The sequence below is a fragment of the Muntiacus reevesi genome, chromosome 15 (genome assembly GCF_963930625.1).
Source record: "Muntiacus reevesi chromosome 15, mMunRee1.1, whole genome shotgun sequence".
In the NCBI taxonomy this organism is placed as follows: Eukaryota; Metazoa; Chordata; class Mammalia; order Artiodactyla; family Cervidae; genus Muntiacus; species Muntiacus reevesi.
The window spans coordinates 32,164,040-32,189,629 of NC_089263.1; the positions used below are offsets into that span (position 1 = coordinate 32,164,040).

At 58.5% G+C, this 25,590-nt stretch overlaps 1 protein-coding gene across 1 annotated transcript; it reads left to right on the forward strand.

The window, feature by feature from the left end:
• Positions 1 to 2,626: 2,626 nt before the first annotated feature.
• SEMA7A (semaphorin 7A (JohnMiltonHagen blood group)) lies at positions 2,627 to 25,590 on the forward strand. The gene is made up of 14 exons (XM_065906134.1): positions 2,627 to 2,855; positions 16,048 to 16,199; positions 17,033 to 17,074; positions 17,410 to 17,502; positions 17,719 to 17,803; positions 17,950 to 18,060; positions 18,673 to 18,812; positions 19,419 to 19,603; positions 20,475 to 20,583; positions 20,668 to 20,866; positions 23,508 to 23,635; positions 23,832 to 23,986; positions 24,178 to 24,239; positions 24,565 to 25,590. The coding sequence occupies exons 1-14, from the start codon at positions 2,684 to 2,686 to the stop codon at positions 24,924 to 24,926; spliced, it is 1,995 nt and encodes a 664-aa protein (XP_065762206.1). The 5' UTR covers positions 2,627 to 2,683; the 3' UTR covers positions 24,927 to 25,590.

Sequence of the window (25,590 nt, forward strand, 5' to 3'; positions counted from 1 at the left end):
AGATGAGCGTGGAGGAGCCTAGCCAGAGGGATCCCACTTTGACAGGAGGTGGGACAGTCTTCAGTACTACCCCATCACCCCCACCCCAGCCTGGAAAAAAATTCCCTGGCACTTGCCCCAGTTTCCATCTGCTGCCCTATTGCTTGGGAGGCTGAGCGCAGCCCCTGACTGGCCCTCCTCTTGAGCACCTGGTAACCTGGGCCCTGTCTGGGTTGTTCTGAGGATAGTTTAGGTCCAGCCATACACCAGAGGCAGCCGCAGAAGGGTGAACTGTACTGAGAGCGTTATGATAGAGAAGGTAGGGGTGTGGGTCCCAGAGAGACTGCCTGGGCTGCCATCCCAGCCCTCCTCTAATGAGCTGTGTGACCTTGGGCACACCTCTTCCCTTCTCTTACCCTGGTTTCCATGTTTGCAAAAGGAGTCAAATAATAATACCTACCTCTTAAGACTGTGAAGATGAAATGAATTCAAATGAGACTATGAAACATGCGCGGCACATAGTAACCTCAGCATGGGTGATTGCTGTTGGAGTCAGATGACCTTGGTCCCCAGCTTGGCTCCATCAGCTGAGTTTGGGCAGATCCCTCTCCCTCCCTCTGCCTCAGTTTCCTTCTCTAATATAGGGTTCTGCTCTCTCCCTCACTAAAGGAGAGAGCAGAGAATGTAGGACTGGCTGGGAGGGTGTAGGTGGAAGTGGGTTGTGTTGTGAGTTGCTGTGCATGTGGGCAGTGTTATCATCAGTTCTGAATTTCAGTTCTTACAGGCAGGGCAGGCTATTTCTTAATTTGCTCATCCTTGCAGAGAGGGCAGACACTGGGCCATGCATCTCAGCTGATGGGGCCCTGGGCTGGGAACAGAGTGTCAGTGTTGGAGGTCAGCCTGGGCCAGGACATGCTGCTGGCTTCAGGGTCACAGGCTTGAGTATAGGACCGGGGCGGGTGGACTGTTCAACTGTCGACAGCCCCTGTCTCTTTGGGACTGTGTACCTCTGGGCATCATGAATCTGTTGGCCCTACGAGTGGGCCAGGAACCTAGTTCTGCACTATCCCTGGAGGCATCTTGATTTCATCTTTTGGCCTGCTGGGGTGTCTTAGGGGCACTTAGGGAAGAAGGAGAGGATAACTGGAAACAAAATATGAAATGGTAAGGCAGAACTTCCTAGTGATAACCTTTTCCTGGGGCTGTGGGGCTGGGCAGAGGGTTGGAGCTGGGGCTGGGGCCAGGGCAGTCTGTTCCCTGTCTTCGGTGGTCTGTAGTATGCGAATCAAGTCCAACTAGGTGTGTGGGTCTTGGGGGCCCCAGTGCACCTCTGCTACTTCCTCCTCAACCTCTCTTCTCTCGGGGCAGTCCACCTCAGGACGGACGTTCAGTAAGCAGTAGGTGGGGCTTCCCAGGTGGCGCTAGTGGTAAAAGAACCCGCCTGCCAATGCAGGAGACATAAGAGACTCAGGTTCGATCCTTAAGTCAGGAAGATCCCCTGGAGGACGGCAACCCACTCCAGCATTCTGGCCTGGAGAATCTCCACAGAGGAGCCTGGTGGGCTATAGTCCATAGGGTCGCAAAGAGTTGGACACAATTGAAGTGACTTAGCATAGCAGGGCACAGCACGAGCACTGGATAAGTGGATTTCCCATCCTTGGTTAGGTTGGGCTGAAGCAGAGGTGGAGGGTCTGGGTCCTGACTGGCTTGAGGGAGAGGAGACTCCTTTACAAAGGGCAGACGTGAGGCTCGGAAAAGATGAGCTGATGGCAGAGCTGCCTGGGCAGTTCAGATGACTGCAGAGGGATGTGGTCAGACCTGCAGGGGGTCACCACCGGGTCATCAGGTTGCCTGCTCAGCTGAACCCTGTGCATTCTGTGGGCAGAGATCCCTTAAAGCTGGTCTGACTTTGTTTCCCCAGCAGTGAGTCCTGGGCATGCAAGATGCTTCCTTCTCTTTCTACTTGGGGAAGGGGCCTTCTTAATTATATCCCCCTCCACTCACATGGAAATGAGTTTGGATTTTCTGAGCATACACCAGCTGGCTGGGGGGGAGGCAGCCCAGAAGCCTGCTGGCTGGGGAAAGGAGGAGAGGGGAGGGGAGGGAGCCAGGCCAAGATGAAAATTCCGTGTTCTCACAGCAGAGCAAGGATGGGGTTCTGAGTGCTCCCCACAGATTATTGACCCTCTGCACAAACCCCGCCCTCTTGCTTAGGGAAAAGCTTCTTGCATCTGCTTATAGGCTCAGAGGAGCTGTGTCAACTCAGGCCAGCCCGCCTCTGAGAACCACATCCTTCAGGGTCCAAACACTTAGCTGACCATTAGCGAGGCTGTCTGAGCCCTCAGGAGAGGTCCTTCCTGACTTCTAGGCTAGGCCAATCCCTTTATACTGTGGGGGGAGTGACTCTCAGGCCCGAAGAGGGGACAGAACCTGGAGCTCATCACAGAAGACCATAAGTCTGTCTTGCTCGCTGCCCACCCGGGTTCTGCCTGCCGGTGGAGTTGCCCAGAAAGAGGTGGTGTAGGTTTCCCTGGGGCGTGGGGGAGAGGGGGCACTTACATCCCCCTTGGCTAGCCTAGAGACGAGGGGCGGGGGAGGGGCGGGGTGGGGTCAGACGTTTGACTCCGCCTCCTCGCACTGGCTTCAGCTCACGCTCGGGCGCTGGCTCAGTCTGGCTGCTCTCCGCCGTCGCTCCGCTCCGGGGATGACACCGCCTCCGTCCAGATGCACCGCCCTCGGCGCCCCGCGAGCCCGCGTTTCCAGCCCTCTGGCTTGGTCCAGGTTCCCGCTGCGGCTGCTGCTGCAGCTGGTCTGGACGGCCGCCGCCTCTCAAGGCCACCCGAAGAGCGGACCCCGCATCTCCGCTGTCTGGAAAGGTAGGTGGCGCCGCGCGAGCTGCGGGGCGCGGGATCCAGTGCCGCGCGGGGCGGGTGCGGAGTGTGCGGCACCAAAAGGAGTGCGTGCGCGCGGCTCTGTGGGTCCCGAGCTGTCCCCGCCGGGAGCGTGTGGGTCCGGGTGAGTGTGTGAATGTGCGCGCGGCCACACAGTAGCAGGTGTAACGCTGCGGCGAGCGAGCGGCGGGGGCCGGAACCCGGCTAAGTCGCTCCAAGTCCGCCCGCAGCCGGGAGCCGCAGCGGCCGGGCGCAGGGGGACGGAGAGGGCCCTCTTCTCGGCCCTGGGCACTCCCTGTCCTCCAGCGCCCGGGCCTCTGTGCGGGGGATCCTTTCTCTCGCCGGGACCCCCACCCGACTCTGTCTTCCAGAGCTGCGGGCTCTAGCTGCGTGCGGGGAGCCAGTGGGGCCGGCAAGGGGGCGCGGATCCTCTGCCGCCGCCGCTGCGCTCGGGCTGCGGGAACAAAGACCCCGCTGCCTGCCCCCGCCCCCCGCCCCGGCCCCTTGCGCGGGCCGGGTAAAGGGGTGGGCACCCTGTGGAGACCCCGGACAAGGTGCGGTGCGGAGGCTTCGGGCACCCGGGCGCTGCCTCTGCAGTGCCGGGACCAGCCGCTCCCCCCTTGTCCGCACGTGGCAGTTGTCACAGGGCTCGGCGCCAGCGTGGGGGTAGTGCCCGATGGGTGGGGCGCGGCCATTGGGACCCCCAGACAGAGGATTTGGGGAAGGAGTGCAGCCTTTAGGCCCTCGTGGTTATGTGAACTTGGGGGACCGGAGTCTCCCCCAGGGGCGCCTCAGTTTAGACCACTGTACGTGGGTTGGAAAACCAGCTGGGTGGTTTGAGGGGTTTTCTGCCTCGAGGGGCTGAGCTCCCCTCCTCTGCAATGCACAAAAATGCTTCCCCACCCCCCTGCCACTGGGCTGTGTCCCCATGTTCGGCGTCGGCGCGGCCCCCCCTGCGGTGGCGGTGGACCGGCAGTGGGGGTTGGGGGGGCTGGTAGATTTGGCCCCTCCGGGAGCTCTTTGATGCCTGAGGCGGTTTGCAGGGATTGCCAGAGCCTGAGCATTATCTGGGGCAGGTATTCTTAGCAGAGAGAGAGAAGAAAAACCCACTCCAAAAGCAAGTGGCCTGAACTGCTGCTGCAGTGGAGGGAATGTGACTCGCCCAAGGTCACTGTGCATTGTGTGAGCTCACAGTGCAGAGAGGAGGCTCTAATCTGGCAGGGCCCAGAGCTTGTTCTGAGTTAGGAAGTGGAGAAAGATTTAGGCCGTTTCTTGGCCATGCAGAGGGTACTCTGGGGGCCAGCTCTGCTACCCAGACAAAGATATTCCTGCTGCAAGTGGAGCGGGGCATCTGGACCCCTGACCATCCACTCAAGGTAGACACCGACACGCCCCTCAGTCATACCAGCTCCAACCTGGGCTCTCTCTCCCTTCTCAGCATCCTTGTCTTTCCTCGGCCGGCTTAGCTGTCTTGGACAGCACGGCATTTGTGCACTTTGAAGGGGATGATGGCCACATCTGAGTGTTCGAAAATCTCTCCTTGCCTGAGTGTTCTGAAGGCTCCCCTTGTGCCAACCCCCTTGCCTTTGGCTCTGCTTTTCCTCATCCCCCAATCTTCCCAAGATACCCTTTCACACACATACTTAATGCACACCCACCTTTTAGCACTTAATGCTGCCTTCCCATCTCGGGCACTTAGTTCCCACCCTGAGGCTATTTAAAACTGATTTCTGTCCTCTTACCCACTTTCCAAAGTGCTGTCTCTGCTGCACGCAGTTCACTATTGTAGCCACAGTGGCCGTGCCCTCTGCTGGGTAATGCACTATTGACCCCCACTTGGGTCTGCCAGCCCCTCACCTTTCTTGGCCAAGGGCAATCTGTGGTCTTCTTCACTGGTGCCAGGTACCCCACAGGCCAGACAAACCCTGCCATCCACCTGTCCCCCAGGACCACCAGCTGGTAATGGTATGCCTAGCTGACAGCTGCCTCCTATTTCCCGTGGAGTGACACATGGCAGTCGGACAGGAATGGGCTTGGGCAAGGCGAACCCAGGAGTAGGGTGAGAGGAGGACCCTCCCAGCCTTGCTGGAGGCCTACGTCCTGTATACCAGTGGGGTGAAGGGATGGGGGCGGCAGCCTCCAGGAATGACTAGACCAAGGATAAAGGTAGTTCTGGAGCTGCTTTTCCATGAGGCCTAAACTGGGATTTTAATTATAAGCCAGAATAGGTGTGAGGACTGGAATGGATAGAGAGGGATCTTTCTTTGTCATTTATTTCCTGCTACTTGAACCCCCAAGTCCTAGGGGATGATTAGATAAGGGAGTTCTGGGAAGGTCCTGGCCTGCTCTTGTCAGGGGGGTTGATGCCTCTCCAGCCTGATAAAGGTTGGCCCAGAGCAGCTCTGGACAGAAGGAGGGATGTGCTAGTACTGACCTGCCAGGTGCCCTTGAGCTCTTTACCTGTCTCTGACCCTCAGAGCTTGTCAGGACTCTGGAGTTTTTCCCCCTAGAGCTGTCACTGACACGGGGCCAGTCAAGGGTGTGACTTTGTGGACGTGACCTCCCTGCAGCAGGGGCTGGAGGGGAGTGGTTTGCAGGTGAAGGCAGGAGGTGGGCATGCTTGTGTACCCCTCTCCCATTCCATCCCTGGTTGAAGGAGGTGAAGAAGACCCGAAGACCTTGATCTCTAAGGTCAGAGGTGAGCCAGCTTGTCCACAGCAAGAAGCAGAGAGCAGTCTCCACTTATCCATCTGGTTCTGCCATCTCCCTTGTCCAGTTAAAAAACAGGATGTTATTGTTGACTCGGCAGCTGCTGGGGGAGCCATTATGGGGCCACTCCCCAGGGTAGGAGGTTGTTGTCACCTCCTTTAAGGGGATGAGGTCACAGCTGGGGCTCCCCAAGCATCACCATTTCCAGTGGAAATCCTTGCCCCCTTGGGGACTCAGATGTATTCATCACCTTCAAGGTGAACTCCCCCTGCAGAACAGGGCGGGGGTAGGGGGGACAAGTCCCAGGAGGAAGGGGAGTTTCTAAGCTGGGAGAGATGCTTGGTGATGTCACTGGGAGTTTCCTGTTAGCTCTGTGGTCCCCCTTTCCTGAATAATGAAAATTCTAAGAGCAGGCTGGGATGTGAGAGATCTGGCACTAGCCCAAGATGACCATGATTAGGGAGAAAGAGATGGGAAGTTGGAAGCCTGGTTCTGTACCCAGCTCTGATGATTTTCTGTGTGCCTCTGGGCAAGTGCTTGACTCCCCCCCCCCCCCCCCCCCCCCCGCCTTGACTTTTTCTGAGCCTCAGTTTCTTCAAATTTCCAAAGCAGGTGGTGTTATTTGCCGCTAAATTGTGTCTGACTCTTTTGCGACCTTGTGGACTGTAGGTTCAGTCCCTGGGGCATGGAAGATCTCCTGCGGGAGGGTGTGGCAACCCACCCAGTATACTTGGCTGGAAAATCCCATGGCAGAGAGCCTGGCAGGCTACAGTTCATAGGGTTGCAAAGAGTTGGGTATGACTGAAGCAGGTGGAGGCTGTAGTGGTCTCTTCAAACCCAAGCAGTAAGGAGAAACCAAAACCTGGGAAGTCAGGGGAACTCCTTTAGTTTTCTGTTCTTTCCTAGCATTTTCTCTCATAAGTTGATGGCTGATCAGCTGGAGGAAATGGCTCATTTGGTTTGTGACTCTGGGGGTGGGCATAGTAATTCAATATTTTTGGCATTTATCGTTTGCTGGGGCCAACCTTGTGCTGGTCCTGAGCCCAGGGAACCAGGGATTAGAAACTAGATGAGTGCATAGGCGTCTCTGTGTAGATGAGGAGACAGACAAGCAAGTCAACCTGCAGTTACAATGCAACATGTCAGGGCCTGTCACAGAGGGCAGCTGTGGGGGTCAAAGAGGCACCTAATCCAGTCTGCACAATCAGAGGGGGCTTCCTGAAAGAAGTGATAGCTCAGGATGGTGCGTGGAATAGGAGCCAGCTTGAGAGGGGAGGGACAGGAGGCAGTACCCTGGTGTGACAGGATTTCAGACCCCAGAATTTGCAACTAGGACGAAGGAGAAGCAAGGAGCTGTGTGGGCAACACTGAGTCAGCCTGGGGGCTCCAGGAGGGTTTCTTGTAGGAGGGGGATGTCTGAGCTAGGCACCTGGCCTTCCACAGTCAGCCCAGCAGTAGGAAGGAAGGACCAGGGCGGGCAGGGAAGACCTCCCTGTGTCGTAGCTCCCTGATGGGGAGCTGGGGCAGGGTCCAGGGACCCCAGAGCCTTCCTGCTGACTCCTGACCACAGATGTTCTCCGGGGAGGACGCCCAGTCCTCAGCAGAGACGCTTCATGGACTGGGGAGCTTGCCCAGCGTCGGCCAGGCCCTGCTAGTGTGGGAGGTGCAGATGGCCTTCCTCTGCCCAGCTTTCACTTCCAGGAACCTTCACCTCCTTACCCAGGGTGGATCACTACCCAGGCTGGGCACTTGGGAGAAGCAGGGAGAGCAGGACACCCTTCTTGGAAGAAGGCTGGGCCAGGACCCCTAATGTGCAGGTGGGAAGCTGAGGCTCAGCCTGTGGGGTGGGACCCAGTGGCCTGCAAGCGGCGGCGGTAGGAGTGGGTGGCCCCCGAGTTGACAGCTCAGGCCCCAGCTGACGTCCTATCCTCCACCCCCAGTGCCCCTGCTGGGCAGTCTAGCTGTGTCACAAGGGGCTGACCGTGCTTCCTCTGCTCTAGTTGACAGCTCTGGTTCCTCCTTGGTTTCCTTTTTTGGCCAGGCCTGGCTGCCCTGGAAGCCACCTATCTCCAAGGGTGGGGGAGTAAGGGGGGTCCTCCTCGAGCAGGGACTGTAGCCCCCAAATGTCAGGAGACTTGGGCTTCTCCCTTTCCTAGCCAGCCCAGGCTGTGAGGGACGTTTCATCCACCCCTTTCTTGTTCCCGATGGCCAGTCAGCCTCCAAGCCCTTTACTGCACCTCCACCCCACCCTGGCCACAGGCCTTCCCTCACCATTCCCCACTCGCCATACTTTCCTGCCTCAAGGCCGTCGCCCTGCTGGCCATTCCTCCAAGCACCCAACTCGCCCCCCTTCCTTCTTTCTGTTGGTTGGATCTCACTTCCTCCAAGGAGCCTTCTTGGATGACTCTAACTCACACAGCCTGATGTCAGAAAACAAACGTCAGAGGTCAGCTGGGTTAACCACTTATTCCACAGATGGGGAAACTGAGGCCAGAGAAGCCAGGGACTGGCCCAGCATCACCCAATGAGACGGGCAAAGCTGGGAGCAGGGTGTTGTCTTCCTTCCAAGACTGTCCTTGGCCTCAGCCCTTGGCCTCCCTCCACTTGTCTGTCTTCATGCTCTGTCTCCAGGGTTATGGCTCCCCGAGCCCATTTCCAGTTCAGCTGGACCCAGACTCTCCCTGCCCCAGCGCTGTCTGCTCCCGGGAGCCCCAGCAGCTTGACCTCCTCCCTTCAGGACCTTGGATTTGGGCCAGCTCCACGCACTCTTCTGGTCTTTTCCTCGGGGCAGCTGGGCCTCAGGTCCTGGGGACAGGTTGATCTGTGTCACGGCATGGACTAATCGGGGTTTAACCGTCACGGCAGCCCAGGATTAGGCTGAGGCTGCTGTGTCTCTGCACCCTTTCTGCCAGTCAGGGGTGGGGCTCTAACCCAGCACTCCTGGGGGCGGCCCTCACGAAGGAGGGTAGCCAGTCCCTGCTCTGTGCCTGGGTCTGTGTTTAGTTCCTTTTCCGGTGAGGGCAGAGGAGAGGCTCTGGGTTTGCCCTTGGAGGGCCTGCTGGTACCTGGAGAGGTTGGCCTGCGGCCTGTGACTAGAGAGGGCACCTGGGGAGGTCAGGAGCCTGGTGCAGCCAAGGACTGGGACAGGAGGTGAGAGCAGGAAGGGTCAGTGTGGGGTGGTGCAACCGGGGACGACTGCCTGGTGGAAGAGGAAGAGCCAGGCTAGACAGAGGAACAGGGATGTGGAGTGGGGCAGAATGCAGCATAGATTGCTGCTTGTATCCTTGTCTTCTGGGCCTGGGGCTCTTTGCCAGCCTGGTGAGGGAGGAAGGTCACCGGGCAAGGCTGGTACCGTGTTGGTGGCCCAGGAGCCTGTCCTAAGGTGTCTCTTGAGTCTGACCTTGGGGTTTGGCCTACCCTGGTCCTGCTCCTTTTTAATGCAACGCCCTCAGCTGCCCACACTTGCCCGTTCTGGCCTTGGATTGGCCCCGGGGGACTGGGCTTCACCTTCAGGACCCCACAGTCCAGGTGAAATTCCACTAAACAGTGTGATCCGAGAGAAGATGGTGTGTGCCAGATGGTGTATAGAACAAGGTCAGAGGGAGGACGGAACCATGAGGCCTGGAGCAGTCTGGGACACTTCCTGAAGCTGGCAGGGGAAGAGGGAAATTGAGGCTAGATCCTTAAGCCCAGGTTAGACCATGTGCACAGAGAGAAGGGGCAAGGAGGTCGGGGAAGGGAGAGCACAGGCGAAGGGGTAGAAGTGGGATGCAGCCGTGCAGCCACGGCAGAGAGGAACAGAAACGGGCGGGCCTTGACTGCCCAGCGGAGGAGTTGGGCCCTGCTGCGACAGGCAGTTGGGACCCGTGGTGGGTTCTTGAGTTGGGAGGTAGAAGCAGTGTTTTTGTTTTTTTTTTTTAACCTGTGCAGGTTGGATGGGAGCCTGGCTGGTTGGGTAGTAGAGAAGGGTCTCTGAGCACACCCTCCCTTCGCTATAGCCTGCCCACACTGCACCGTGCTTCTGTTCTGGGCAGAGATCATGGGATGCTTGTGCACTAGTCAGCACGCAGTGCGGCACTGCACCCCCAGGTCCCTAGTCCCTGCCTCCCGCAGGCCTGCACACCCGCGCTTGCTTACACACACTCTCTTTAGGGCATCGTGGATAGAGGTCAGGCATTCATCGGCCAAGTAGCCTCTGACCAGGTTCCACCCTCTCTGGTCCTCGGTCTCCTCATTTGTATGAGAGGCTGACCTAGAGGCTTCCAAGGGCTCACCTATGGAGCCCAGTGTTATAAACACAGATTTCAGACTCAGTCTGCCTGAGTGTCAGCCTCCACACCACTAGTGAGCTGAGTGATCTTGGGCAAGTTACTCAACTTCTCTGTGTCTGGCTGCCCTCATCTCTAGAACGGGCATAATAAGAGAAGTTGCCTTTGAAGAGTTCAGTGCTGATTGAATGAGTTAATACATCTGACACTCGAGTACCGCCGGGTACGTAGTAAATGCTGTGGAACAGTTAGGTGGGGGTATCATCGTTGTCTGCATCATCTCCCCCTTTGGCATCTCTGATTGCTGATGAAATGCAGCCCTGGCAGCCTGACCCCTGCCAGCTCTCCCTAACTGCCCATGCTGGCTGGCTGCCCTTGCTCTCTGACCCCTCCCTTCTTCCCCTCTGGCCCAGGCTAAGGCTGAGCTAAGGAACCTTCTGTTTCTCAAGGCCCCCTGTCCTGCCTGCCTCCTTCCATTTGGGGTGGTTTAGCCATCTTTTGCTCTCTCCCTGACCCCTACTCTGGCCCTGGGCCCAAGGGCAGGCCCAGTACCTCTGCCTATCCTCTCCTTTGAAAGAGCCACCACCTGACTTCAGCCTCACTCTGGGGCTTTTAGAACCTGCTGAGCTGGAGGGCCGGTGGAATCCGGGCAGAATCCGGACAGGACGTGGCTTCCTGCCTGCCCTGGGCTTGGAGCCTCCTCCCTGTCTGGCTGGGCCTCTGTGCTAGCCTTCCCTGAGCCCCCAAATCTTTCTTGGTTCAACCCCGCCCCCAGCACACACTCAGTTTATTCTTCATGCTGCTCCTTACCCTCATGCCTTTGCCCCAGCTGATCTCTCCAGCAAGTCAAGCCTTCTGGTCCTTCTAGAACAGTGGTGCAGTGCAGAGAGCACACAGCCCTTGGTGGCATGGAAGGCCCTTAGTTTTACTTCCTGTAAAATGGGCATGCAGGTGCTGTCCTGACTTCTTTGCGGGGTGGTCGGGGGAATTTGGTGAGCTAGTTGGTGGAGGCAGATGAGGATGTGGTTTCACTGTTGCCTGTGCCTCCAGATAGCCGTCTCTGACTTATCCAGTACTCACAACCCCACACTTTTCCCCAAATGCCCCCAAGCTTAACCCCGAGTGTTTTGTTCCAAGAGTCATGGTGGGTCATAAAACCTAGACCTTAGCGAGTACCAGCCCGTCCAATCCACTGAGGAGGAATCCACACTCGGGAAGGCCCAGTCCCTGGTCACAGTCACGGCCACCCAGCCGCCTGGCTGCCACCGGAGCACAGAGAGAACCCGGGCTGAGTCCGCATTCAGCTTCTCTCCCACACACGGCTGACCTTGGTGGGTGGGAAGACCCTCCCCATGGCTCAGCACACCGCTCTCTGTTCCCATGGCTGATAAAGAGAGGCACACCTCCCACGGCCCCGAGAACCGCCTCAGGGGCCGCCACCTGCCCCAGCACACCAATGCTGTGGCAGCTGTCCGGAGCCCTGCCCTGCCGAGTGTCGCCAGCGCCCCAACAGCAAGCACAACCCTTCCTTAGCACGGGCCCATGCCACCCCATAAGCTGGGCTTCTGGATACAAGGAGCGGCTTCCCGGGCCCTCCTCCCTGCCATTCTGCCAGAGGCAGCGATGAAACCCTCACCTCCTCCAGGGGAAAGGTTTCCATCCACTGATCTGACGCACAGAGTTCCACAGTCCTTCCTTCAAGTTTAAGGCTTTGATTGCTAAAAGCCCCAGGAGGTCAGAGTCCTACTGGAAGGATGGTGGGTGGCTGATCCTTCCAGTTACCAGGTCAGTGACTTTTCCCTTGGCCAGCAAGGGAATGTAGGGTAGAGAGCAGGAGATGACCCAGGGAAGCCGAGAGAAGGGTCAGACGGTTTTTGAAGATGAAGACGCTCTCACGGAAGTCCGGGCTGTGGTCCTGGGCTGGAGCAGGGTGCTGAGCTCCAGAAACCTGGGCCAGCGGCACGGTCTCTCTGGCTTCCGGGCCCCCTCAGCTCAGCCACTGTTCCCTTCCCTTCTCCTTGACCTGTGGGCTCCCACAGGATGGCCAGCCTGAGGGCTAACTCCTGGGCTCTGCGCGGGCCTTCCCTCTTCTCCCTCTGGCGAGGGTGTGAGGTGGGTCTGGTGATCCAGGGTGGGGCCCGACTATGGGAGGAGGCTCCTGACAGCTGTGGTTGGGCCTCCAGTCGGAGGGTGGCCTGGCTTCTGCCCCGTGCCCGGGCCTCCCTGGCTGCCTGCTGCAGGCACTCCCTGCTGGATACTGCATTCCTGCCATTCTCGAAGCCCGCCCTGATGCCTGCTCTCAAAGGGTTCCTTGAGGTTAGCATTCAAGGCCTGTCGGGCCAGTGGGTCAGCTTGGAAGGCTGTCCTTGTCCAGACCAGACTGTGGGGCCATCCCTTGTTGCTCCCTCCACAGATAATGACACCGCCCCCCATTCTGGCTACCTCTCCTCCCTCCCCTGAGCAGCCCTCTCTCACGGGCAGTGAGGATGTGGGGACGCTGAGGACCAGAGGGTGACAGCACCCAGCACTGATGAGGAAGAATGATGCTCCACCAGGCAGCCCCGCTTTAGGAAAACCCCCTCCACGGAAGGTCACACTTGTCCCAGACAGTTGGTTGCTGGTATTGTGCTGGGAGGGTGGGGGCCACCAGAGGGGTCAGGTCTGATTGGCTCCCACAGGATCTGAGCCCCAGGGATGGCCTGACTGGGGGCCTGATGGGGGAGGGCTGCCCCCCTGACACCCAGTCATCTTCTTGACCCTCATTTCTGTCTGGGGCTGGGCCTAGTGAGGAAGGTGGGGGCTCAAGGGGACCACGGAATCTACCTGGGTACAGGGCAGCCTGAGTGTGCCCTTTCTTGGTCCAGAAGAAGCCAGGATTGGCAAAGAATCACATGGGGATAGGGGCCTTGTGCCGGGGCCATGCCCACCCCGTGTGTCCCTAGCCCTCTCCCCTGCCTGAACCCCTGGTTATTCTGGGAGCTTTTAGCTACCACTTAGTCAGCCACTAATGCGTCAGGCCGGGGAGTGAGGGGGGAGACACGGTGCCAGACGGTGCTCCTTTTAGACTTCCAGGATAGGAAGTGGGGGGGCGGGCTGGTCAGACAGGGTGACCTGGGGTGGGGGGATGCTGGGAGGCTCTGTGGATCCTGGCTCCGCTCATTGGAAAGAGAAGGCAGCTCTGGAGACTGAAGGGCAGGGGGTTGGTGTAGCCTTGGTCCCCTGCCTTGCCCTTCCCCCATCACCACACTGGGGGCTTCAGCCCATCTTTCCCCCTTCTCCTCTCTTTAGGTCTCTTCACCCACCACACAGTCAGCTTCCCCACCTTTGCTCAGGCTGTTTCCACTGCCTAGAATTCTCTTCTTGCATTTCTGACCCATCTAGCATAGGTCTGTCTGCCTTCCCCATCCTTTTGGATTCCTAAGGAAGCAAGAAGACATATTTAGGGATGCAACACTGAATCTCTTTAGGAGCAGGCCCCGGCCTTGCTCAACCCCTGCTGGGGTGGAGCCTTGAATGCCACCCCCTCCTCTCTTGGTGCCAAGGGGCCACAGATCCTGGCCACCAAGACTTAATGCTGCCTTCACTTCCAGGCAGCCCTCCTGCCCCTGAGCCCCCCAGCCCCCGCTCCTGTGACCTGAACAAAGCTTCCTTTCATGTATTCATCGAGCTGCTGCCGCTCAGACACTTCCCCTGCACAATCAGGCCCTTTGAGGGCCTCGGGCAGTGCGGGAGCCGGGCTGGGGCTGGGGTAGGGAACGGGCCAAGGCCTCGTCCTGGGGCCTAGCTGGTGCCATCTCCCCCGGTACACATCACCAGGCGCAGGGGCGGGAGGGGCGGGGGCCTCGGGGTCAAGGGAGGCAATGCTCCTGGGCTCCCATTTCTCCCACAAGATGAGGTGAGCAGTTCCTGACCCCGACAGCCACGGCCAGGATTTGAGCGCAGCGGGGCTCACGCTTGCAGATCTGTGCAGGGCTGTCCTGGCATGCTATACCCAGCAGCACCCCCATATGCACCCAGCAGCCCCCCAACCTCCGTGCAGCCCTCACCCTCCCTGGGTGTTCTCAGCGATACTTGGTGAGCAGCCCGGGGGTCTGTACCAGTTTTGCTTGAGCGCCATGGAGGCTTGCTTTGGTGTGGCTCTTTCACCCCTCCAACTGGGTTCCAGGGTAGGGCCGGGCCTCCCCACAGGGCTTGCTCTTCAGGGCCAGGCCACGGCTCTCCCATCAGAGTAGACTGCCCAGGACAGGCTGCGTCTCCTCACTTGGATGGCCCTGTGACCCCAGACACAGGCTCCCTTAGGGCCCCTCCCGCGCCCCTTCCTCCATGACTAGGGCTGAGCATCGGCTGTGCAGACCCCTCCTCTGAGGCCTGTGGCCATGAGCTGAGGCGACTGTTTGGAGGTGGCAGTGTGACCTTGGGGCTCCTCCCCTTTGGCCTCTGGAGGGCCTCAGATCTCAGGTTCCAGCCCCGCGTCTTCAGGCCCAGACATGTAGCTTTTTCTGGCTGCCTGGCCGTCTCAGGGAGTAGGTGGGGAGCTGGGGCTACAGACTGTCTCAATTCCGGGTTAGGCTGCGGGGCTGGTGGCGGCTGCTCAGGCTGCGGGTGAAAGGGGAGCCGGAGCCAGGGCGCTGAGTCAGGAAAACCTGTGTCTCTCCCCAGCACTCTAACACTCTAATTTTATCCCAACTGCTGGGAAGGGGAGCCTGCCAGCCCTGGCTGAGCCCTCGCCAGGTGAACCCAAGGGCCGTGAGCTCAGCGCTTCTCTCTGGCCCGCAGTGCTGGCGTCTTCATGAACGTTCCTGTCTACCAACACTCAGTCTGGATGAGCCAGAGTCTCCTGCCTCCAGTGCGACCTTGGGCTAGAGTGTCCCTGAAGGCTCTCCATACAGTGAGCCGGGCTACAGCTGAGGTGGAGTCTGAGAATAGCCCACTTGCCCACGTGACCTGGCCATGCAAGAATGTATCTTAAGGAAAGGGGGTGAAAGTGGAGAGGGCAGTGTTGCAGGGTGGGTAGGGCGCTCTGTCCCTGCTGAATGCAGAATCAGGAGAAATAGCTCAAATGGCACAGAGGGGACTGGGGGCAAAGTCAAGGACAGGGCAGTTCTTTTCTGTCTGGGCTGAGGGTGTCCTGCTTGGGTGTCACTGCCTGCTGCCCTTGAGTTTGCTGCAGCTGAATAAACAGTGATCAGGCTGAGGGCACGGGCTGGTCGGAGGTGGGCTGATGCTAGTTATGGCTGATTGCTGGGGGTGCCACCGCAGGCTGTCCCATTCCTGTAATTTAGCCCTGCAAGCAGGACGACCTCAGCGTTGTCACCGGAGATGAGACATCTTCTTCCCGGAGGCAGTGGCTGCAGAAGGTTTCTTTTTTGGGCAAAACTGTCCCAGTCAGCCCTTCTACTTAAAGTCCCAGGCTATGCTCTGTGAAGGGCCCCCATCCCAGAGTTGTGGGGAAGTGGGGGCTGGTCATCCCTCCCCGGGAATGAGCTGGCATCCTTGTGAAACCAGGCCAGGGCAGTCCAGGGCACAGAATCCAGCTTGGGGGCAGAAGCTCTGGTTCCTGGCCTGCTACTGCCCATGTGAGTTTGGGCTGCCCCTCTCTGGACCTTTGTTTTTCCATCTCTAAAATGGGAGGAACTGGACATTAAGATTCCTTTCTGGCTCTTGATCCTTACTGACCTGCTTACTCAGGGGATGGGTTAGGCTGGGAAGGGTCAGAAAGGGCCTCCTGAAGAAGGGGAGAGGGTTCCAAGCAAAGTGATTCCTGGGAGCCTGAACTGGCCGTGGGGTTCTTAGAGGCCTTGCTACCTGCAGGAGGTGGAGGTGACCGCTTGCTCTGTCCTAGGCAGCAGAGAGCCTCAGAGCAGAGTTGGGGGCCCTCCTTCCCAAGCCCATCCCTCTTGGGAGCAGCAGAGTGTTTGCAGGGAGGGTGTGGGGGTGGGGTCGGTTCTCCCCAGGGGTCCTTAAATTCTGTCCCGACTCTGAGGTCACACATATTGTAGGGTAGGGGCCTTGGCTTTGGGGTGAGGACAGCTGGTTTCCAGCCCCTACCAGAGGGCTTCTCTCGTTTCCCGCTCACAGCTCTGAGTCCAGTGTCCCCATAGCCAGCTCCAAGCCCTCGTAGCTCAGTGGATGCGGTGTGCGTGGGGGGCAGGCCGGGATCTTCCAGCCTCAACGTTTTCTGCCTATTGTCTCCTCCTTAGGCCATGCAGGGCAGGATCATGTGGACTTCGGCTCAACTGAGCCACACACGGTGCTTTTCCATGAGCCAGGCAGCTCCTCCGTGTGGGTGGGCGGACGCAACAGAGTCTATGTCTTTGACTTCTCCAAGGGCAGGAACGCCTCCATGCGCACGGTGAGCCTGGACCCTCTCCTGCCCCCTTCTCACTTCTTTCTTCCCCGTCTTCTTTTTATTGATTGTTTGATTGATTGACTGATTGATTGTTTTGGCTGAGCTGGGTTTTCGTTGCTGCGTGTGGGGTTTCTCTCATTGAGGCAAGCGGGAACTGTTCTTTGTGACGGTGCACGGGCTTCTCATTGCAGCGGCTTCCCTTGTTTTGGAGTGTGGGCTCTAGCGCATGGACTTAGTAGTTGTGACACACGGGCACACAAAATTTGTTGCTCTGTGGCATGTGGGGTCTTCCCAGACTAGATATCGAACCTGTGTCCCCTGCATTGACCCGTGGATTCTTATCACTGGACCACTAGGGAAGTCTCTTTCCCCATCTTATCTCCTCTCTGGCCTTGATGAGAGGCCTCAGGGAATCTGGGGGAGCTGGCATGTCTTCCAGAACTGGTCAGCCCCCATTATACCCCATAAGTGGTGTCTGGGGTAAGACACCCCTGAAAGTGGTCCTGAATGGCCTGGGTGTTGGGGTGATGTGGAGACAGGCATGGAGCTAACACGCCTGGCCGGGTGGGGAGCGCTGACTCGGGAGGCCTAGCAGGAAGTGGGCCTCCCAAACCCCGTGACCTTGTCTTGTGAGATTTCTGGGCTGGCCCATGAGCTCAGGGCTTTGGCTCTGGGTATCAGGCTGGGTAGCCTGTGTGATCTTGGGTAAATCACTCCCCTTCTTGAAGCCCTAATTGCTCATCTGTCAAACGAGCCCATCCTGAGGATGCATGGAAAGCAGTTGGGGCATCTTGCCCCTGGCAGACAGACTCATGTCCCCCCTCCCTGTTCCCCAGGTGAACATTGGCTCCACCAAGGGGTCCTGCCGGGACAAGCAGGTGAGTGGGGAACAGGGATTGCAGAGGGGAGGCTGGGCCCCTTGGAAAAGTCCCTAAGAGTCTGAGGAAGGAGGCCTAGCCCCGTCTTGGGAGCCGCATTCCGGGAGGAGAGAGGCAGCCCTGTCCTAGGGTTCCTGGCCTGACGGGGAGACACTCCTTCCCTAAACCCTTCTCTGTTTTTAGGGGGGTGGGAGTCAACTGCACCCACTTGGGCTCTCCTTAGAGATACCTCCTGGGCTCAGATTTCTGAAGCCTTCTTTCCCAAGACTGAGGGTCCTGGCGCTAGGCCTGCCAGGGCCTCCAACCAACTTCTTGCCTTCTGCCTTTCCTGGCAGGACTGTGAGAACTATATCACACTCCTGGAAAAGCAGAACGAGGGACTGCTGGCCTGTGGCACCAACGCTCGGCACCCCAGCTGCTGGATCCTGGTGAGGAGGCCCCTCCCTGTGTGCCTGATCAGCTCACCCTTGTCTGGGTGGGCTTCTGCCCCCCCATGGTGGGAGGAGGTGGTGGGGCACTCTGAGGCTGGTCTCACCTTGTACAGAGCCCCTGGGAGGATGGGGACCCTGGCTGAGCAGCTGGCACCCGTGGGAGGCAGTGACCATGGGACCACGTGGCATTCTGACCCCCTTGGTTTCCCCCAGGTGAACGACTCTGCAGAGTTCCTTGGGGAGAGGAGAGGTTATGCGCCCTTCAGCCCAGATGAGAACTCCCTGGTTCTGTTTGACGGTAGGGCTGTGGCTGGAGCAGGCGGGTGCCCTGAGGGCAGCTGCCCTGGGCTGGGGGAGGGTGGTCAGCACTGTGCCTGCACAGGCCCCGTGGAGGGGCTTCCAATAGCTGCATGCCCTTATCCGTGGCCCTCCCACTGTGTCCAGGGGACGAGGTGTACTCCACCATCCGGAAGCAGGAATATAATGGGAAGATCCCCAGGTTCCGCCGCATCAGGGGTGAGATCGAGCTGTACACCAGTGACACCGTCATGCAGAGTGAGTCAGGCTCCCACTGGGCCAGGCCGGGCTGGGCCGGGCCAATGAGCTTGTGTGAATGCTCAGGGGTCCTCATGTTTCTGGGCAGTCTCCCTGAGGGCCGCTGGGGCCACAGGCCGTCAGGAAAGTGGGAGCTGGGTGCAGCCCTGAGAAGAGAGAGCCGAGGAGGCAGGCCTGGCCAGGAGCAGGGGGTAGCAGAGGTGAAGATGTGGGTGCAGAATGGGCCTGACACCCTCTGGGGACAAATCAGAGGAAGCCCCAGACCCAGTGCGGGCTCCCCTGGAGCCACAGCGTGTTCCTCTGCTGAGCTCATGTGGGGCCACTCCCACTCCCTCCTCTACCAATTAGGCAGAGGTGACATAGGGGCCCCCAGGGACTCCTCCTGGTCCCTAGGCATGAAGTCATTGCTCCTGGGCCAATGACATCTTTGTAGGAGAGGGCAAAACAGGTGAGGGGTGGGGGTGCAGAGTCTCGGCCCCCTTGGGATGTTGGAAATGGTGTTCTGAAGTTTATTCTGGGTGGGACTGGACGTGGGTTTGTTTGTGCAGACTCGGGGGCTGGGTCCTCTGAGAGGCTCCTGGCCTCACACCCGTTCACGTCTGTCCCCGGCAGACCCGCAGTTCATCAAGGCCACCATTGTGCACCAAGACCAGGCCTACGATGACAAGATCTACTACTTCTTCCGAGAGGACAACCCTGACAAGAATCCTGAGGCCCCTCTCAACGTGTCCCGAGTGGCCCAGCTGTGTAGGGTGAGCCAGAGCAGCGTGGGCAAGCAAGTGTGTCTGTGCCTGAACAGGAGTGAGTGAGTGTGTGTGTGCAAGTGTGCGAGGGAGTCTGTGGGACTGTGGGAGGAAGAGGGTGTGCACAGGAGGGTGGGTGCATCTGTGAGTGGGTAGTGATGGTTGCGATCACGTGCATGTGTGAAGGTGTGCACAGGTGTGTATTCATGGAGAGTGTGCACGAGCTTATGCGGGGAACAAGAGTGTGTTGATGTTATGTGTTTCACCAGCATGAAGATGCTGGGTTGTGTTAGTCTGTGTCTTGTGTGTGAGTGTGAATGTGTAAGACTGGGCAGATGTGCGTCTGAGCCAGTGTGCTCGGTGGGGACCTGACCCCCGCACCCTGCAGGTCCCCAGTGTGGGCCCTGAGCCCTGGGTCAGCCAGGCCTGCCACCTGGAGCCTGGCTTGAGTCGTGCGACACCCCAGCCTTGCCCCTTGGCATGTCCCCCCCCTTGCAGGGCCTCCTTTCCTCCTCAGAAGCCTGGGTGCCAGCCTTCCTGACATCAGGTGCCCCGGGTGTGTGGGGCAGTCCAGGCAGGTGCTGAGGGACCGCCCCCTCCCCTCCTCATTTCCAGGGGGACCAGGGTGGTGAGAGTTCACTGTCCGTCTCCAAGTGGAACACCTTCCTGAAAGCCATGCTGGTGTGCAGTGATGCCACCACCAATAAGAACTTCAACCGGCTCCAGGATGTCTTCCTGCTCCCCGACCCTAATGGCCACTGGAAGGACACTAGGGTCTATGGCGTCTTTTCCAACCCCTGGTGAGTGGCCCTTGTCCTGGGGCTAGGCTGGTGAGTGTCCAGTGGGGATCAAAGCACTTGGGCCCTGCCGAGGGGATGGCTGGTATGGCAAGTGCGGGGATTCCAGGCTCAGGGACGAGGTTGTTGCCGGGCCTGGGTTGGGTGGACACAGGGCTCAGGGGGATGTGTGTGCTGGTGTACAGACAGCTGTGTGTACACGTGCCATGTGCATACGTATGGCTCCTGGGCCTGTGTGTCCACCAGCTGTGTATGCAGAGCGGCTGCTGGGCCCTGGGAAAAAGGCTGCTGAGGCTTCTCAGGATGGTGGGTGCTATCACACCCGCTCAGGCATTGCCTGCGCCTGATAATTCGCACCTCTTAATCACTCTCATTGATTGAAAACAAGGCAGGCCTAAGTGCAGGGTGTGTGGGGGGAAGGTGAAGGTGGGGGCAGGGTAGGGAAACCAAGACCCTGCTCTGGGGCTCCCATGTGCATGGACCCAGTGGGCTGGGAGGAGGGCAGGCGTCTGGCTTCCATGGCCATTAGCATCCCAGGGATGCACGTGTTGGGATTCCTCCTGCCCTGGGGTTGACCTCTGAACTCTGATTCTGTGACAGAGTACAGGTTGTGGTTTTATATTGCAAAAGAAGGAAATTAGGCTGAACTTCCGTCCCTCCCTCTTTCTGTCCTGCCTCCTTCCTTCCTTCAGTGGTATTTACTAACACTCAGGCACTGGCCTTGGCCTCCAAGAGAGTCCCTGCCCTCATGGAGCTCGAAGGCCAGGGGGCTTGGTCACAAGGCTGTAGTTATGCTCTGGTGCGGGGTTGGCCTGAGTGAGTGGAGGTGGGTGGTCCTGGGCCTCCCACTGAGGTGGTCTCTATGTCCCCCCAGGAACTACTCGGCTGTCTGCGTCTACTCCCTCGGTGACATTGACAAGGTCTTCTGCACTTCCTCACTCAAGGGCTACCACTCGAGCCTCCCCAACCCACGGCCTGGCAAGGTGAGCAGTGACACCCGCCATGGCCCAGCCCGAGAGCCCACCTCCCAGCCACCCCACTGATCTGGACCTGTTCTCCTTGCCCAGTGCTTGCCAGACAGGCAGCCGATACCCACAGAGACCTTCCAGGTGGCCGACAGTCACCCTGAGGTGGTGCAGAGGGTGGAACCCATGGGGCCTCTGAAGACGCCACTGTTCCACTCCAAGTACCACTACCAGAAAGTGGTTGTCCACCGCATGCATGCCAGCAATGGGGAGACCTTCCATGTGCTTTACCTAACCACAGGTAAGGGGCTACCTGGGACCCCTTTTCCAGTCTACTTGGTAAAAATGAGTATAAAGAATAATGTCATTAACATCTGGTTGGATAGTTATACCTGGAAGGGAGAACTGAGTGGCTAAGAGCTGTCAGGAGTTAATATGTGTAGCTGTGGAAGAGTCAGGCAGTGAGGGCTTCCTGGAGGAGGTGGGGGAGAAGGAGGAAGGCATCGAAGGCTAGAAGGTACCCAGATTCAGAGGCAGAAATGTGGTGAGTGTGAGCAAAGCTGGGTGTAGCTTGGTCCAGCACTCTGACTCCTGAGGATGGTAGGAAAAGATGTGGAAAGTCAGGTGGAAGGGCCTGGTCCCAGGTGTCCTATGGGCCTCTGCCAGGCAGAGTGAGGAAATTGGCCCCTTTCACTGTCTTTGAGATTATGCAGGTAAGAGGAAACATCTGATGTGGGATGCGAAGAGTTTCGTGAGATGTGAGGAAGGGCCTCCAGATGGCCGCGCCTTTGCAGGGTCTTGCGGAGTACTGCCGGGCCACCTCCTCTTCCCTAGAGGGGCACCCTGTGGGAGTGGGATCCGGCTGGCCCCAGAAGTAGAATAAAACGTTCTGAAAGGTGAGCCTGCATCCCAGAAGGTCATTGGCCATGAAGAAGACAGCCCTGCGGTGGCTTTAGAGCAACTTCCTGGTCCCAGACCGTGGGCGAAGATGCTCTGGGAGCAGGCGTGGAGATCAGTGTTGAGCGGAGGGTGCTGTAGGCCTTCTTAGGACTGGGTAGTGGCACTGTCAGAAAAGCAGTGTCTCCCCCAGTGCCTAACAGCTCTGGGGTCATGCAGTCTAGGCCTCAGGCAGCCCCCTCAGTTGCACATACTGCCCCATGTGACTTCCTGCTGTTGCTTCACCTTGGGGTTTTCTCAGGGTCATGGTGGCCTCATTGGTTTTCTGGCTCTTAGGAGTCTTGGGGAGAGTAATTTCCCGTTCACAGGCTTGGCTTCTGAGTTGTGAGATCCGCCCCTTGACTCCTCCATTCATCCTGGCTCCACCCACTGACCCCTGTCCTTGCTCTGCGCCCTGGCTCCACTCACTGACCCCTGTCCTTGCTCTGCTCCAACAGCGGATGGCCCGGCTATTGTGACCAGCCAGCAGGATGGAGCACTGGGGTGTAGGCGGGGTGACGATGTAGGACTGGGAGCAGGAGCCAGGACAAGGCAGGCTGGTCCTGGGCTGAGGGAGCTGTAGGCTCCCTTTCTGCAGACCTGGAAGCCGATGCACTTGAGTGATGAGGGCGTTTGTCTCGGTTCTCCCTGAGGGCCATCAGAGAGGTACCGTTTTGGAGTTTGCAGCATGAAGGATTGGGGCTGGATGTATGCATCCTCTGACCCCTCTGCAGAGGATGGGAGCCTCTCACAGCTGGAAGAAGCTATGAGAGGTTGTCACCGGGCTGTGTAAAGAGCTGAAGGGCAGTGTGGATGTGAAGGTAGTGCTTGGGCTGGGAGCCTGTCAGGCCAAGGGAGCCAGGGACCACATCCCTGGACCCGCAGAGGGGGGATTGTGGACACTTAGAGGTAATGTCCCCGGCAGGCAGTCATCTGATCATCTGACTGCTTTTTTGGGGCAAGTGATGCCCTGGGAAATTGGGAGGGAGGGAAAGGGAGGTAGGCTATTCTAGAAACTGGGACAGCCGGGGAGGTAGGATTGGGAGGACTCAGGGGTCAAGACGCTCGTTAGTCCCTGACAGGAGTGAATGAAGAGAGCTCTGGGCTCTGAGGCAGGCAGCCTAGTATATGACCTTGGGATCCCCATGTGGAACCTAAGGTCCTTTTCAGGTCTAAGATTTTAGAAAAATAAAAAAATCCCCTAAGACTGCATATGCAGTATGGAATCCTGGATTGGATCCTGGAACAGACAAAGGACATTAGCGGAAAAACCCGTGAAATCCCAATAAAGTCTGCAGTCGACTTAATCATAACAAACCAGTGTCAACTGCTCGGCTGTGACAAATCTCACAGTCATACAAGATGCTGACCTTTGGGGAGACTGGGCGAAGGGTATATGGGAATTCTGGACTGTCTTTGTGACTTTTCAGTACATCTGAAATTACTCCAAAATAAAAAGTTTATTTTAAAGAAAGCACACCCGAAAGAGTCCAGGAAACAGAAGAGGTTGGAAGGGTCTGGTTCTGCCTGCTCTGGGTTCCAGTTACCAGTTGCGTGACCTTGAGCAAGTTGCTTGGTCTTTGTGAGCCTCATTTCCTTTTCTTTGAAGTGGGGATGTTGATACCCGCCTCCCAGAGGAGTGGGGGGTTAAATGAAGTGCTGTAACTGATGCATGTAGCTGGAGGCTTGGCAGTGCTGGGGCACGTGGGACTGCTGGTTCTGTTCTTCATGTTCCGGCTTCCCCTTGCAGCCTTGGGGAACCCAGAGCCTCCTGGGATGGCCTCCCTGGCCCAGCCTTGGAAACTTCTTGTGATATCTTTGGGCCCTTAAGACCCTCCCCAGTCATGCTGTCCTCCCCCCACCCCACCCCATCCTCTGATGCTCGCCTGAGCCGTGACTTACAGCCCTGCCCACCCGTGTCTTTCCTGGTCAGCTCCGCCCAGGGGGAGGCTGCCTGACTCTGTGGTGGGGCTCCCGCCTGCTGACCCTCTGCCCTTTATCCACAGACAAGGGCACCATCCACAAGGTGGTGGAGCCGGGGGAGCGGGAGCACGGCCTTGTCTTCAACATCTTGGAGATCCAGCCCTTCCGCCGGGCGGCCGCCATCCAGGCCATGTCGCTGGACGCTGACCGGGTGAGCCTCCCCATCCCCAACCCGCCCTGTGGGGCCGACGTGACCGCCAGCTGAGGACAGAGCCCTTCTGTGTGTGACTTGCGTGTTCTTTTCAGGGTCTCTGGGCCCCCGGGCCTGCCAGGCAGCTGGACCTCAGCCTGGGGGCTTAGAACTCAGTCGGGATCCCTGGCCTGACTGGTCATGTTTTTCCTTCCAGCGGAAACTGTATGTGAACTCCCAGTGGGAGGTGAGCCAGGTACCCCTGGACCTGTGTGAAGTCTACACCGGGGGCTGTCATGGCTGCCTCATGGCCCGCGACCCCTACTGCGGCTGGTACCAGGACCGCTGTGTCTCCATCTACAGCTCCCAAGAGTATGTTGGCCGGGCCCCCTGCTCCTAGGAGAAAGTGGACACAGCAGTGGTGCTGGATGGGCGGCATCCCTTCTGGCCAGACCCTCCTCTGGGTGGGCACCACTGCTGCTTCTGGTCGGGGATGAGAACAGGGAAGGGGCCGGGCCTGTGGCCTCCTGTTTTCTTAGCCTCTCTCTTCCTTCCAACTCCAGGCCACTGCTGCAGTCCATCAATCCAGTCGAGCCACACAAGGGGTGCCCCAACCCGAAGCCAGGTACCTATCTGGCCCAGCTCAGAGGCTACAGTTCAATGCGGGTGGTACATTCGTGCCCCAATTGCCCTGTCTGAGGGAGGCCAAGTCTGGTTCTGGGGGCTCCAGACAGATGGGGCAGGACAGTCCTGTGGAGGGAGCCCCCTTGGTGTGGGGGTTCTACAAGGAGTCTGGTAAGGGAGGCAGGAGAGAGTAAGGAGGAGACGGGGGCTAGTTTCCCCATGTTCATTTAGAAGCCTTGGCCTTGTAGCCCTATCAGCGTGGGAGGACACAGCCTGCCCTGGGAGCCCTCGGCCGCTCCTCACGGCTCCCTCCCCTCGCCCCCCAGAACAGGCCCCGCTGCAGAAGGTTTCCCTGGCCCAGAACTCCCGCTACTACCTGAGCTGCCCCATGGAGTCCCGTCACGCCACCTACTCCTGGCGCCACGAGAATAGTGTGGAGCAGAACTGTGAGCCCGGCCACCAGAGCCCCAACTGCATCCTGTTCATCGAGAACCTCACGGACCTCCACTACGGCCACTACTACTGCGAGGCCCAGGAGGGCTCCTACCTCCGCGAAGCTCAGCACTGGGAGCTGCTGCGCGAGGACAGCGCCATGACCTCGCAGCTGCTGGGTCATGCCTGCACCCTGGCCACCAGCCTCTGGCTGGGTGTCCTGCCCACGCTCATGCTTGGCCTGCTGGTCCATTAGAGCCTCACGGGGCTGGGTGTGCTGCAGGCTTCTGCAGCCCCGAGGCACTGAAAAAGTCTCACATCCAGAACCGGCGGGGCCTGCGAGCTCCTTGCCCACCACTTCTTCCCAGGGGGACTGCGTAAACCTGACGGGGGACACCGGGCCTGCAGATGGCCAGCCGCAGGCGGCTGTTGGGCCCCCGTGGGGCGAGGGTGTTGCGGGCCACAGAATGCAGGCTCTGACTCTGAAGCTGGGGCCTTGATGACCCAAGACTTTATCTTTTGGAGATTATTTTTAAAAAACTCCTCAAACGGATGAAATGCAGTGATGCTCTTGGCCTAAGAGCCTGTGGGCCAGAGAGTGGGGTTTAAAAAGAGGAATGGAGGACCCCATCTCTGCACCTTAAGGCTGAGGCCCGAGTCCTTCTGGACTCTCTAGACCCAGATCGTCCCCTCATTCTCCCTCCTGCCAGGACTCGGGGAGGCTAGTGTTCCTGCAGGCCCGGGGCTGCCCTCTGTGACCTCCTCACCAGCCCTGGGTCTCTTTAGGCAGCTGCGTTGCATGTTTATTGAAGGATGTTTGCTTTCCGGACGGAAGGACGGAAAAAGCTCTATTTTTATGTTAGGCTTCTTTCATGTATAGCTACTTCTGACTGCATCTGTATGAAATACCAAAACTACAT